This window comes from Rhopalosiphum maidis, chromosome 3 (assembly GCF_003676215.2).
Source record: "Rhopalosiphum maidis isolate BTI-1 chromosome 3, ASM367621v3, whole genome shotgun sequence".
Classification (NCBI taxonomy): Eukaryota; Metazoa; Arthropoda; class Insecta; order Hemiptera; family Aphididae; genus Rhopalosiphum; species Rhopalosiphum maidis.
The window spans coordinates 23,181,224-23,194,595 of NC_040879.1; the positions used below are offsets into that span (position 1 = coordinate 23,181,224).

The following is a 13,372-nucleotide window of genomic DNA, read 5'->3' on the forward strand; positions in this document are numbered from 1 at the left end:
AATTTATTCAAGAAACATTTTTAAAATGTTCTAATAATGGATGTATTATAATTCAAAATAAATTTCTTATTAAATATGCAAATTAAATTAATAAATTTCCTATAATATATTATTATGAACAATTATACACAAAAACAAGCATGTATTTATAATTGTATGTTTAATTTTACACTTCTACATTACATAATATCTTATATTATTTAATAATAATCAATATATTATGAGAATATAATAATACTGTTGTATTATAAAAAAGTAATTCGGGTAAAAAATCATAAAAATATATTACCACGTTAAATTTTCTGCTTTATTAATGTCAATGTTATCTTCTAGGTTTTGTTTATCATTCTTTTGAACGGTTGTATTACTTGCTTTACTCTGAGCAATAATCGTTAGACAATATGCAGAAATTATAATTGTTATATATATAATAATATAATGTTAATAAATACTAAAATATTATAATAACATTATTATAATCTAGTAATCTAGCAACAATAGGTTCCATAGCAAATGTACCCAAGCTTGAAAGTCGATCTTGAACTGTAGTTGATCAAAGGAAATTCTTCACTCTTGCTAGAGTACTGAAAGACCTTTTTGCTTCAGCTACTGTTACTGACAATGGGCATAATAACTAGAAGGCAATACATGCATTTGTAAAATGCTTTTCAGTTTTTGTTTTTCTAATGTGTTTAGGAAATGATCAAAAGGAGAAAGTTTATTTTTGAAATTAGTTGACTGAATTGATTTCAAGTGGTTCATTTCTTTCACCGGATATTAGTAGTAAATCAATTTACATTATCGCAGCAAGTCAATAGATAATCTTATCATATTGCCACAATTTTCAAAATACAGAGTAATTAATAGTTTTCTCAATAAAAACTTATCGTTCAATAATAGAACTGCAAATAATTTTTATATTTAAGTAAAATATAGGACCTGGTTGCTTTGAGGTCCAGGCCATAGGGTTACAGTCTCAGCTGCCCCCTCTTATTGAACCTGTACTTAAGTAAACAAATACAATGTTTTTTTGTGCTCTGAATCCTCAAATGTTCAATACCTGTTTTTTTCTATGATATATTTCTAAATGACTATTACATTTTTAAATTACAGTAATTCACAAAAAGTTGTCGAGATATTTTCTAAATTTTCTAATAAAATAAAAAAGTACTTATGATACATTTGTATTAAATTCCAGATAAAATAGCAATTATATACTATTTAAATACTAGAAAAAAAAAATAAATGTAATTAGATATGGCATGCTAACGAGCTAATGTCATTGTATGAAGATACACCATTAGATTTTAATAATTATTATTTCAAATATTTAAATAATACAATAAAACGAATACAAAATAATAAAAACAGTAATTAGGTACTTAATTATAAATTAAAAACAAATGCATTGTAACAAACTATTGAATTGAATAATTATTAATTAAAATAAGGTATCGCGTAACTGATTTTTTTAGATTGAAATTGAATAATTGTTAATATTTGAAATTAATTTATTTTAAAACTTAAATTTTACTTTATTTTTTTCATTAATTCAATTAATTAGTTTGTTTCAGTATGAAAATTATTTATGCTCATATTTGATCGTAGGTCCAGTCCAATCTTTTTTGGTATGTGGTGTTCTTGAATCTTCCCATTTGTATTTATTTCACCGTTAATTACTATACAAGTAATTAACAATACTAATGCATTGTACAAGTATAAAGTAATCAATTTTTTTATCATAATATAGTTATAATATAGTATAGTATAATATAGTTATATTTTAATAGATAGTTCATTAAAGTATGGTCCTATTTTTTTCTTTTTACCTGGATTGTATGTTATTTATGTTTTTCTTTATTCCATTTAATTTGGTTTAACGTTAAACCAATGTGGAATTGATTTTATATATTTTATATGCATTATAAAACAATTTTATGTTATTTAAGTGTTATAATACAACATAAAATTGATTTAAACCAGACTTTTGAAGTGAAGAATATTTGCATTAAAACAATTTAAAACTAATTATAACTATTAATAGTTAAAGAAGTATGATATTTAAGGAAAATTCAATACAGCATAATAAATTAAAGTAAATATATTTTTCAGTAAATTATAAATAGTGTTGTCATATGGACTCAGTATATAATATAAGAATAATACATAAGTAAAAACATTGGCACTTAATATTTTTGCATGATGTAAAATTAGCTATTAAAATATATATAAAAAAAAAATTAATAAATTGTAATTTTTAAATAATTAACTGAAAATATGAAATTATTTGATATAGCTTAAAGATAAAACCTATTAGATACCTAATAGTTTTTAATATAATATAATTGAAGCAATTGATGATAACCAACAAATAATATATTTTAACTTAGACAAACAATACAGTTCAGAAAATTTTAAAAAATAATATCAAATATTCAAATAAAAAAATTTTGGATGCAATAGTATGTATTAGAAAATAGTTTTAAAATTAGGATATATCTTTTCATTAATAAGAACAATCGAAAAATGCATACACATTTTTTTTTTATTTCCATACAATATTTACTCTAAATGCAGTTCATCAGAATACATTTTCCTGAATCAAATTTGTGATAATATTACAGTGAAAGAAAACTATCTAGCTTCCATCACTTGCTCACCAATGACCTTTGGAAGAAAAGCGAAAAATAACAGTGTTAATTATAATAATTGTATTATTAGACTATTTATTAAATTGAAGTTATCAAATAAATCACAGTTGTAATTGGAGAATAACAAAAATCTTTACTTTCTTTGCACATCATCCCTAATATTACTTCTGTCATTGTAAAGAAATTTAAATACTTATTTAACATTCTTTCTGGACCTGAATCCAACTTTATAAAATCAAACTTGTTCATTGAACATTTCAACAGCAACAGATGAAATAGGCCATTCTGTAAGCCAAATAATGAATATTATACATCACCAAACAAAAAACTCGTTGCTATTGATCATTGTTGATTTCAAGCCCAATAGGAACAATAATGATATTTTTGGTATAACATTCATAAACACAAAAAAAAAAAAAAACTTAGATAATAGAAAATTTTTCAATCCTTAATCTTATGGTCATATTATATGATATTTCTATAAAATGGGAATAAAAGCAATCTCATTACAACAAAGACTAAATTACATGTCTCCTACTATATATGTACCATGTAACAGACAATCCTGCAAATTATAAGTACTCTAAAAGTCTCGACACTTCCAGTTCATCAATTGGCAAGTACGTACTAAATATACCACAAATATAAATACTTGATTCTACTAATGAAACATGTAAAAACTAATACAAATTTAGAAAACATAACCAACATTATTTTTAAAAAACTAGTACGATCTATTTCTTGATCAAGTACTTCAAATCCATCATTTTATTTTATTTTAATGTTAAAAAAAAAAATTGTTACTAAAATGTTGTAATAAAAATAATTTAATATTATTGAAACTAATGATAATAATCTGTTAAATCACAAAACTATTGCCATAATTAAAGTTGATAAATTGATATAATTGACATAAAATTAATAAGAATATTTATGATGGCTATTATAAATTTAATATAAGTAATGAAAAAATAATAGTTATGTTTAATTTAAATACTAAATTAAAAATTAAAAACTTATTATATTAATTATTAAAGCGTAAAAAATAGTAATTTAATTTTAATGTTTGAATTAGTGTTTACTGAGTAGTCATTTTATATAATTCTGCCGGAATAGGTTGATTAGACTTCTTCAAAACACTGATTAAGGAAGAAGCATTAAATTTATCATAGTCAGAAAACAAAGTATATGCAGAGCCTGTTTTTCCTGCTCTACCTGTTCTACCTACTCTGTGAACATACTCTTCAATATTTGTAGGAAAATCATAGTTAATAACGACAGTAATATCATGAATATCTATTCCTCTAGATGCTACATCTGTAGCAATAAGTATGGATACAACACCTTTACGCATATCAGCCAATGATCTTTCTCGATTAATTTGTAATCTTCCACCATGTAAACACCTAAAAATTATAAGACTGGTTACAAAAGTTAATTCATAAAAAGTAACTATTTAGTTTATATTACCTGCACTTGATATTTTTTCTAATAAAATTTTCGTACATCTTTTCAACCGATGTTTTCTTGCGCATAAATATTATGACTTTATCATCCTTAGAGAGGCTAGTGCTAATAAATTCATCCAACCAAGCTTCCTTTTGATGTTCTTTGAGTATGATAATTTTCTGAGTTACTGTATTTACAGTAGATAGATCAAGAGAACCGACTGTGATATGTAAAGGATTTTTTGTAAAGTAATTAGCCAAATTTTTGACAGCTGTTGGCCATGTGGCGCTTGTCAAAATAGTTTGCTTATCTGGACGCACATGTCTTAGTGACAATTCTATTTGATTTTTAAAACCCATGTCTAACATACGGTCCGCTTCATCGAGAACCAAATAAGACACATGTTCAAGTTTAATTGCTTGTATACCAATCAAATCATTAAGCCTTCCTGGTGTGGCTACAACAATGTCTGGTTTTTCAGCTTTTATAAGTTTTTGATGTTCCTGAGCTGAAACACCACCACCGTAAACACACACAACTTTGATATTGTTATATAAATATTTTGTTATTTCATCGTGAATTTGCAACACAAGTTCTCTGGTTGGTCCCATTATCATTACCGACGGTCCAATACGTTTATTGCGTGGTGTAGGTTGTCCAAGTAAATGAATTATAGCTGGCAGTATATATGCTAATGTCTTTCCTGAACCAGTTTGGGCAATAGCTATTAAATCGTGTCCACTCATAATTATTGGCCATGCTTGACACTGTATAGGCGATGGTACGGTAAAATTTTGTTTCTTAATTACCTTCATGATATCTGGATACGAACCAAAGGCATGCTCAAATGTTTTTATAGGCTTTGGTATCGGTCGTAAGCATTCAGCACCATCCACGTACTGGACAGTAGTATCATTTTGAGCAGTTCTAAACGATTGGACTTCTTCGTCAGACATGGCTTTTACTTGTTTATGCTCCACATAGAGATCCTTGATGATTGGCGGCAACGACTGTATAATCTCGAGGTCCCTCTGCCTGTTTTCTCGGAGTATTTCCTCCCAAGCCTCGTCACTAATAGTGATTTTCTCTACCGGGGACACCGACCGCCGTTTCGGTCGCGGTCTATCTGTGCCTCGACTTGTGCCTCCACCACGTGCTTGTCGCCTGGGCGGCGGTGGTGGAGTGGTAATCGTTTCCGACCGCAACAATTTTCCAACAATCTTCTCGATCATGCCACTGGCCAAACGCTGAGCATCTTCACTGCCAATAATCTTCACGTTCCGCGTGTCCGCTGTGTCACCGTTTGTAAGCTTTACCATCGCGCCACTATCTTGTTGGATGGTCTTGATCGTGGCTCCGCCACGGCCGATCACCAGACCAGCCATAGCTGATTCGATTACCAATAATGTGGACATGGCAATTGGAATATTGGATAGAAACGATAAATTAGCACGAGAAACAGATACGAACGGCCGTAACAAGCTTCAAAAATCGTAACCACTCGACAGTTGGTATTCACCGACGAAAGGACGCCAAACTCAGAAGAACAGACAATGGCACAATGCTGTTGACGGCGTATGTACAGCCAATAATCGATGTTCCCGACAAAACGACGCCGATCGACGGGGAGTAATTTTTTTTTCGTTTTTATCAAACATATGAATTGTAACCTGTAATATTTACCTCCGAAATTTCAATCATCTGTTACTGATAAAACTCGGTGTCTTTGTTATCTATGATACCAGTGCGTATGTGAGACGATCACAAAGGCTTATGATCAACGGATACAACCACTAAGCGGCTCGAAAATCGTATTATATTTTAAATTTAAATTATTAATTATATATAAATCTTAAATAAATTTAAACTATACTATAAAATATTGTATAATATTATGTACATTATGTCGTCGTTCACTTACATACCTACGCATGCGAAAAACAGTTATGTTACTTTTAAATGCTACCTACTCGACACGATGGATAGATTTGAAAACTTACTCTCACCAAGGATCAAGATTTTCAAGGAAGAATTGGTGTGTATCAATTTTAATTTGTTCAGTACACCATTCAAGAAGATACAAGTGCAGTAAAGCAACAAAATGTTCCTGCCCGTACCAGACTCATCCTTAAATCCAAGTTGGTATGTGACTACTCCATATCGATACATATCAAATTTTTCTTCTTGAGAATCTTATATTATGATTAGGCTAACAAGGAAGATTATTAAATAATATAAAGGAGATTTGATTTATTTGATATGTGATTATCCTATAATACATTACTAATTTATTTATTTGTTTTAATTTCTAATGTTTCTATACCTACTTACTTGTCACTATAAACTTAATTATAACCGTATTCAATCATTACTCAATTAACTTTCATGTTACATTTTATTTTATGAATTTCCTTACCATAAATTTCACGAGAAAAATATTACTAATGTACTAATATCACTGACAATATTTTTATTTAGAGGTGAATTTTTTTAATTATTTTATTGTTTAAGATAATATTTAATTCATAATAATGAGACAATCTATTATTATTGATCTAAAAAAATAGTCCTTCTTAACTTCTGAATAACATATTTCATGTGAAATTAAGTAATATTAATATCTGAACAATAAAATAAATGTGTTAGAACAGTAAAATTATTTTAAAATAATAAATTATTTATACTATTAATATTGATTTTAATAAATTACATATAAATTTAAAAATTATTTAAATGGATTGAGTATCAATTTAATATAGAATTATAATGTTTTTTAAATGATACAAAAAATATGATATATAATGATACATTATAATCATCTACTTACTAATGATTAAGAATAAATTTACGACAAATAAGTAGTTTTAAGTTCTAATATATAATATTTGATAAAGAAATATTAATTTGCTTATTTAATATTATAATCATCTGGATATTGTATAATTTGTTAATATTTTATTTCAGGTTATATTTAATATAAGAAAATGTATTGAATCATGTATGATTGTCTACTTCAGGAGTCTTTGTATCATCACAGTCTTAGCACATTAAATACTTTTTTCGTTGTTAAATTAGTAAGTAATCTCTATTTAATTAATCAATAAGATGTTTAGTATTATGAACTGTCTACTTTTTATATTTTTAATTTTTAATTTTAGTGTCCTAGAATGCATGGAAGATGGAAGTGCACACAATTTAATATCAAGATATATTTGTCTTCTAAACTTTAAAAATAAATACTCTCAGTCATGACTGATGGCTTTGCGAAACTAATTACAGCCATCATATGTGTTATTTTAGACCAGTGTTTCTCAACCTATGGTACACGTACCTCTGGGGGTATGCGAAAAAAACTTATTTCATAATATCTTATTTGTGTTGTGTGTGAATATACGATAAATTGTCATTTGGGGGTACGTAAAGCAGTGGTGAGAGGTCAAGGGGCATGTACATAAAAAAAGGTTGAGAAACACTGTTTTAGACAAATCCAGTTGGAAATAAAATGTATTAAAGATAATCGCCGGTAAACTTATACTTAATTATTACAATAATCATTCTATGTATTTTTCAAAATTTAATTTATATAACAATAAGACGTAATATTATTTTGATTGTCAACAGATTATTTATTAATTTATACAATAATTTAAAGCTATTTGTCATTAATACATAAACACTAACGTAAAAGATTTTATTACATTCTTTCAATATTCTGATTGTTACTTAGTTCACACATCAAATAGATATATTTTTTTCACCAATATAAAATAGATTGGTAAAAAAAATAGGTAGTTTTAAAAACTAAAATACATTTTTCTAAGTTGTATACTATTAACATTTTCAATTATTCGTTATTTGTTATATCAATTTTATGAAATATTTAATTCGTTTGTGTAACAGTGTTTCTCAACCGGTGTTCCGAGGCACATAACTGTGCCACAAACTAGTTGTAGGTGTGCCATGAGTCACAGCTGTGGTACACGCGTATAGTATTATTAGGTGTTTAAAATGGAAATTTCCCAGTACTTAATTAATATAGTGTTCCGTCAAAATGTATGATTATAAGCAATGTACGTGAGCATAAAAAGGTTGAGAACTACTGGTGTAACTATTTTGTTCGTAGTAATTTTATACTATACATTATCTATATTGTTTCTTGTATATCTGAAAAATCTTTACTATTGACAAGATTACTGATGTATTCTTATCTATACTTCAAATTGTTTTAACATCCAATTGCGATATTAGCATTTCAACTGCTGTCAGTATTGATTTAATTGTATGTATGATAATTATAATTTTGATCCAAGCTCATTTTAACTACAGATATCTTATCATCAGTCTTCTTTTCATTTAATTTATTACACCATGGATATACTATAAGCCATAAAGTATTCATTTTAATTGATTTCTTCAACTAAAATTATAATATCCATGAATCTATTGCAATTTTGATATTGTTATATTATTCATAGTATATTTTTATTGATGTAATTAGTGCAAGTATAAGTTATCATAGGGCACACAGATCTTTTAAGTCATTTGATTTAATATACTTTATAGACTTCTTTGAATAACATATATCACGTGAAATGAAATAACATTAACTCTTAGATAATAAAAATAATATATATTTGATTAGTGAAATACATTTAATAAATTAAACAATTTTTAAAATATTTATACATTAATAGTTAATACTGATATAATTTATACTAAATTACATGTACATTTAAACATTATATGAATGAATTATGTAACAATGTAATTTGTAATTTATAATGTTTTATAAATGATACCAAAAGAAAACAGTGTAGATTTATTATAAAAGTTTACTAAGGATTGTGAATAACTTTATAACAAATATATGATTTCAAGTTCTAAAATGTAATATTTAATAAAGAAATATTTATTTGCTAATTTAATATCACAATTATTTTAAATTGTATTATTAAGTATACAGGGTGATTCTTTTATCATGAAACACTCATTATTTCAAAAAGTATTCATGTTTTTGAAAACATTTTTTACATAGTTTTAAGTTGTTAAAAACAACATTTTTATTAAAAAATTATATTTTTAAATATTTTGTATCCTTATATTTTTTAAGCTTTTTACTTTTTTGAATGACAACATAAAGTTTTAATTTCATATTCCAAAGCAGAATAATTTTCTGAGTATTTTGATATATAAAAATCGAATTTAGGGTGAGTAGCTTATGAGTTATAAGTATTTAAAGTTTTGATGCACGGATTGGAGTGGTACAGGGTTACCCTGCAAAATGTTTGTCCACTACTCCACTTGTCTAAACTTTAAATACATAAACTACTCACCCTAAATTCGATTTTTATGTATTAAAATACTCAGAAAAATATTCGTTTTCAGAATATTAAATTAAAACTCTATTTTGTCATTTAATAAAGTAATAAACTTAAAAAAATAAAAGGATAAAAAATATTTAAAAATATATTTTTTAATAAAAATGTTGTTTTTATCAACTTGAAACTATGTAAAAAAATGTTTTCAAAAACATGAATACTTTTTGAAATAATGAGTGTTTTATGATAGAAGAATCATCCTGTATATATAAAATTAATTAATAAATTTAAAACAACAATTTGTTAATATTTTAAAGATTTAATTTTTAACTACCTAATATTTGATTTTTATTATAATTTTTTTTCAGTTAATATTTCATATATAAAAGTTATCAAAATGTTTTAAATCATTTATGATTGACAACTTTAAGAGTCTTTGTGTCATAGTCTTAGCGCCATAAATATTTTTTTTGTAAGTTATCTCCATAAATTAATATATTAGATGTTTAATGTTATGAATGATCTACTTTTTATGTTTTTTATTTTAGTGTCTAAGGATGTGTGGAAGTGTACACAAATCAATATCAAGATATATTTGTCTTCTAAACTTTAAGAATAAAATACCTTCAGTCATAACTCAATACCTATTTTGATTGTCAACAGATTATATATTTAATAATTTATATAATATTTTAAAGCCACGTGTCATTTTACATTTATTAATGAACAAGTCTTATGCATTGGAGTATATCTTTAACATTGATTTTAATAGGTAATATAATATTCTTTCAATGTTCTGGTTGTTAATTAGCTTGCAAACCAAATTGATGTATGAATATTCTAATTATTAACTTAAAATATTAATTTTTTTTCTTAAATATTTACATTTTTTTTATTCATATTAATCAAATTGATACAAAAAAAATATTAGATAGTTTTAGAAACTTAATACATTCTTCTAAGAATATGTATAACATTTTTTAATTACTTGTTATTTGTGATATTAATTTCTATGAAATTTTTAGTTGTGCAACTAATACTAATACTATTTTTTCCTACTATTTTCATGTTGTATATTTTCTAATATAAAACAATATGTTTTTTGTACATCTGAAAAATCTATACTATCGACACTAACAATGATATACTTTCGTGTATACTTATAAAAAATAAAGTTTATATTAAACACTACATTTTTTTTTTGCACCAATTATAAATCTAACATTTATTACATATTGCAAATCCCTATTATTTATATTTATCATTACCTACTTGATATAAATATTATTAGCAACTAATTCCATAAAATAAATACCTTAATAAATATTTAAAATTCTGTTGTGACATTTAAAAATAAATATTTGTAATTTTCAATTTTTTTCAGTATAATTATTGATAATAATTTTTTTACCTGTCAAAATACTCGAAATGTCAATACAAGATTCCTCACAAATGATTCATATTAAAACCTAAAATATTAACAATCATTTTGTTTCTATGGATATTTTAAATTCAAATTTGGACAAAATTAAATATTTAAATAAAGAATTTGTTTTATTTCAATACTTTTTTATACCACAAACCTATTCACACCGTTCTTCAGTAAGGTGAAATTGACTTCAAAGTTAATAACAATGATATTAATTGATATAAGTATATACTATTATAATAATTACTTCACTTTACTATATTACTAATAAGTGATATGAAAAAAATTACTATAAAAGCAACATACACATATCATAAATTATACAGTAATTTAAGTTGATTCTACAGTCTTCGATCTATTTTGTACATGCAATGATTTATTCATTTTGTTCATATTTCAAATTTAATACATACAATACAGGGTCTTACTTAATAAGATGTACAATTAATAGTTCTACTGTTTTTATTTTATTATTAATAAGAAATAATATCTGAGTAATAGGTACCTAAGTATTCAATTTATATAAATATGTTAAAAATGTTTTTCCTAAAAAATTGTATATATTACAAGTATAAAATAAAATATGATTAAACATATAATATTTATATCATAAAGAATAAAACTATGACATATATCTATTACCTATAAGGATATAAAATTGTAATCCCTACATAAACCTCGTTTGAGCATTTTTTAAACATATTTGAAGCATTTGCTATTATTTCAATCAGTCTTTGAATGTTTACAACATTTTTTAAAGACATTTACATCAATGGTTTTCGACAGTCTTGTAGATAATTCTTTATAAAAGTAATCAAATATTAATACTAATACTTATTTTGAAAAGTATTTAAAAAAACATATTTGACACTCAGTATTTAATTACAAATACTATTTTTCTTTTTTGATTGTATTTTTTTACAATACAAAGATACAATTATTTTATAAATTAGAATATAAGCATCAAAAGAATTAGTTTTACTATGAAATATTTTTTTTTTGGTAGTTTGTCTTTACGTTTTCGAGCAATAAAATGTTTTTACCTTTAACGATGATTTTAGGTAGAAAATTATCTAGTTTGTAATTTTATCATAAATAGAAACGTTGAATATTCTCAGTTGTTACTTTTCAAAATAATCGAGATGAATTAAATGACGAGAAGACAATAATAATAATAGTTTTTGACAAAATTTTCACCAAGCAAATAATTTATTATAGACATTTATAGAAAAATTAAAAAAAATTAAAATTTGTTATGTTTATTAATAACTAAAAATGTTAAAAATGTTGATAATTTCATCTTATGAAAATGAATATAATTATTTGATGACATTTTTTTTAATGTATAATTTGAAAACTTATAAAAAACCTTGTATTTAATTTTCAAATCTTATGTATAAAATAAACAGTTTTATGAATTTCTACATTTTTAAGATTTTGATGAATTTGTTAAAATTCTAACTTTAAACGCTTATAAAAAAACATAGTGACTATACATTTTCGATATTTTTTGATTAAAAAACAAATAGCTTATAAGTAACTTTGTAATAAATTTTCAAGCATTTCTGCTTATTTTAGCAAATAATTTTTACTTCACATTTATAGCAAAAAATTTTAAAAAAAATAAAAATTTTTCATTTTTATAAATAACTCTCAATCAAAATATTTGTAAAATTTCATCCTCAATATAAAATAATAATATAAACATTTAGTAAAAATGTTCAAGTATCTAAAGTCATTATTTTTTTCAAGAAAACAAAATTTAAAAATGTTGGTAGCTGAAGATTTAAATGTATTTAAATAGACTGTTTATCACTAATAATAAAATAAAATACTGATATATAATATCAAATTAATCATAAAATTTCCTTAGTTAGGCTTACACATGGTTTTTCTTCATAAATAGTTATCGTGTGTTAATATGTTATCCAATTATTTATCATTGAATTCAACAGGATACTTACACTCAAAACTCACCTACTATCCAGAGAAAAACGATTTTTTTCATTGATATAAGCGGTAGCATTACCTACTTAAGTTTATAATTTAAAAATCCGCACCGACACGATCAAAACAAATAATACGGGGTTTCCAATTGTTTGTCAATAGTAAAGTCATAAATTATAACTCATAATTAAATATTAGCTATTTGCAAAAAAAGTGAATAATTTAAAGATAATTTATATTTGTTTTAATTAATTTTCATTGTTTAATTCTGATAATTCCGTACCCGGTGAATTTACATTTACATTTTTTTGATTTTAATGACCTATAGTAGAACTAGACACTATAGTAATATTTTAAATACTAATATGAGTTATTATTTGTATAGTAGTATAATACCTACATGCATTTTGAGTAGGTATAGGCAAGTACTTAATTTTGGATTCTGAGCGGAGCGATGAATATATTGATTTCACAATGATATATGTTTGTGCGTGTATTTGTAAATATGATTAGTAGTCGAAAAAATACTTATATTTTCAACTTTAAGAGTAGTATTTTTTTCAAAATAATTGGGATAA

General features: G+C 24.7%; 1 protein-coding gene and 1 long non-coding RNA gene across 2 annotated transcripts; one reads left to right on the forward strand and one right to left on the reverse strand.

Annotated features, from left to right (window-relative positions):
* Positions 1–3,642: 3,642 nt before the first annotated feature.
* LOC113556821 (probable ATP-dependent RNA helicase DDX43) lies at positions 3,643–5,717 on the reverse strand. The gene is made up of 2 exons (XM_026961982.1): positions 4,122–5,717; positions 3,643–4,057 (listed from the first exon to the last, which is right to left on the reverse strand). The coding sequence occupies exons 1-2, from the start codon at positions 5,513–5,515 to the stop codon at positions 3,730–3,732; spliced, it is 1,722 nt and encodes a 573-aa protein (XP_026817783.1). The 5' UTR covers positions 5,516–5,717; the 3' UTR covers positions 3,643–3,729.
* Positions 5,718–5,885: 168 nt separating this feature from the next.
* LOC113556822 lies at positions 5,886–10,228 on the forward strand. The gene is made up of 5 exons (XR_003405554.1): positions 5,886–6,242; positions 7,065–7,174; positions 7,259–7,623; positions 9,787–9,890; positions 9,967–10,228. It is a non-coding gene; the product is annotated as an uncharacterized LOC113556822 (long non-coding RNA).
* The last annotated feature ends 3,144 nt before the right edge of the window (positions 10,229–13,372 follow it).

Excerpts from the sequence above, each read along its gene's own strand:
- LOC113556821 (XM_026961982.1), bottom strand. The coding sequence starts at position 5,515 with ATGTCCACATTATTGGTAATCGAATCAGCTATGGCTGGTCTGGTGATC. Across the intron at positions 4,058-4,121 it reads AGAAAAAATATCAAGTGCAG|GTGTTTACATGGTGGAAGAT; the intron begins GTAATATAAACT and ends TATAATTTTTAG.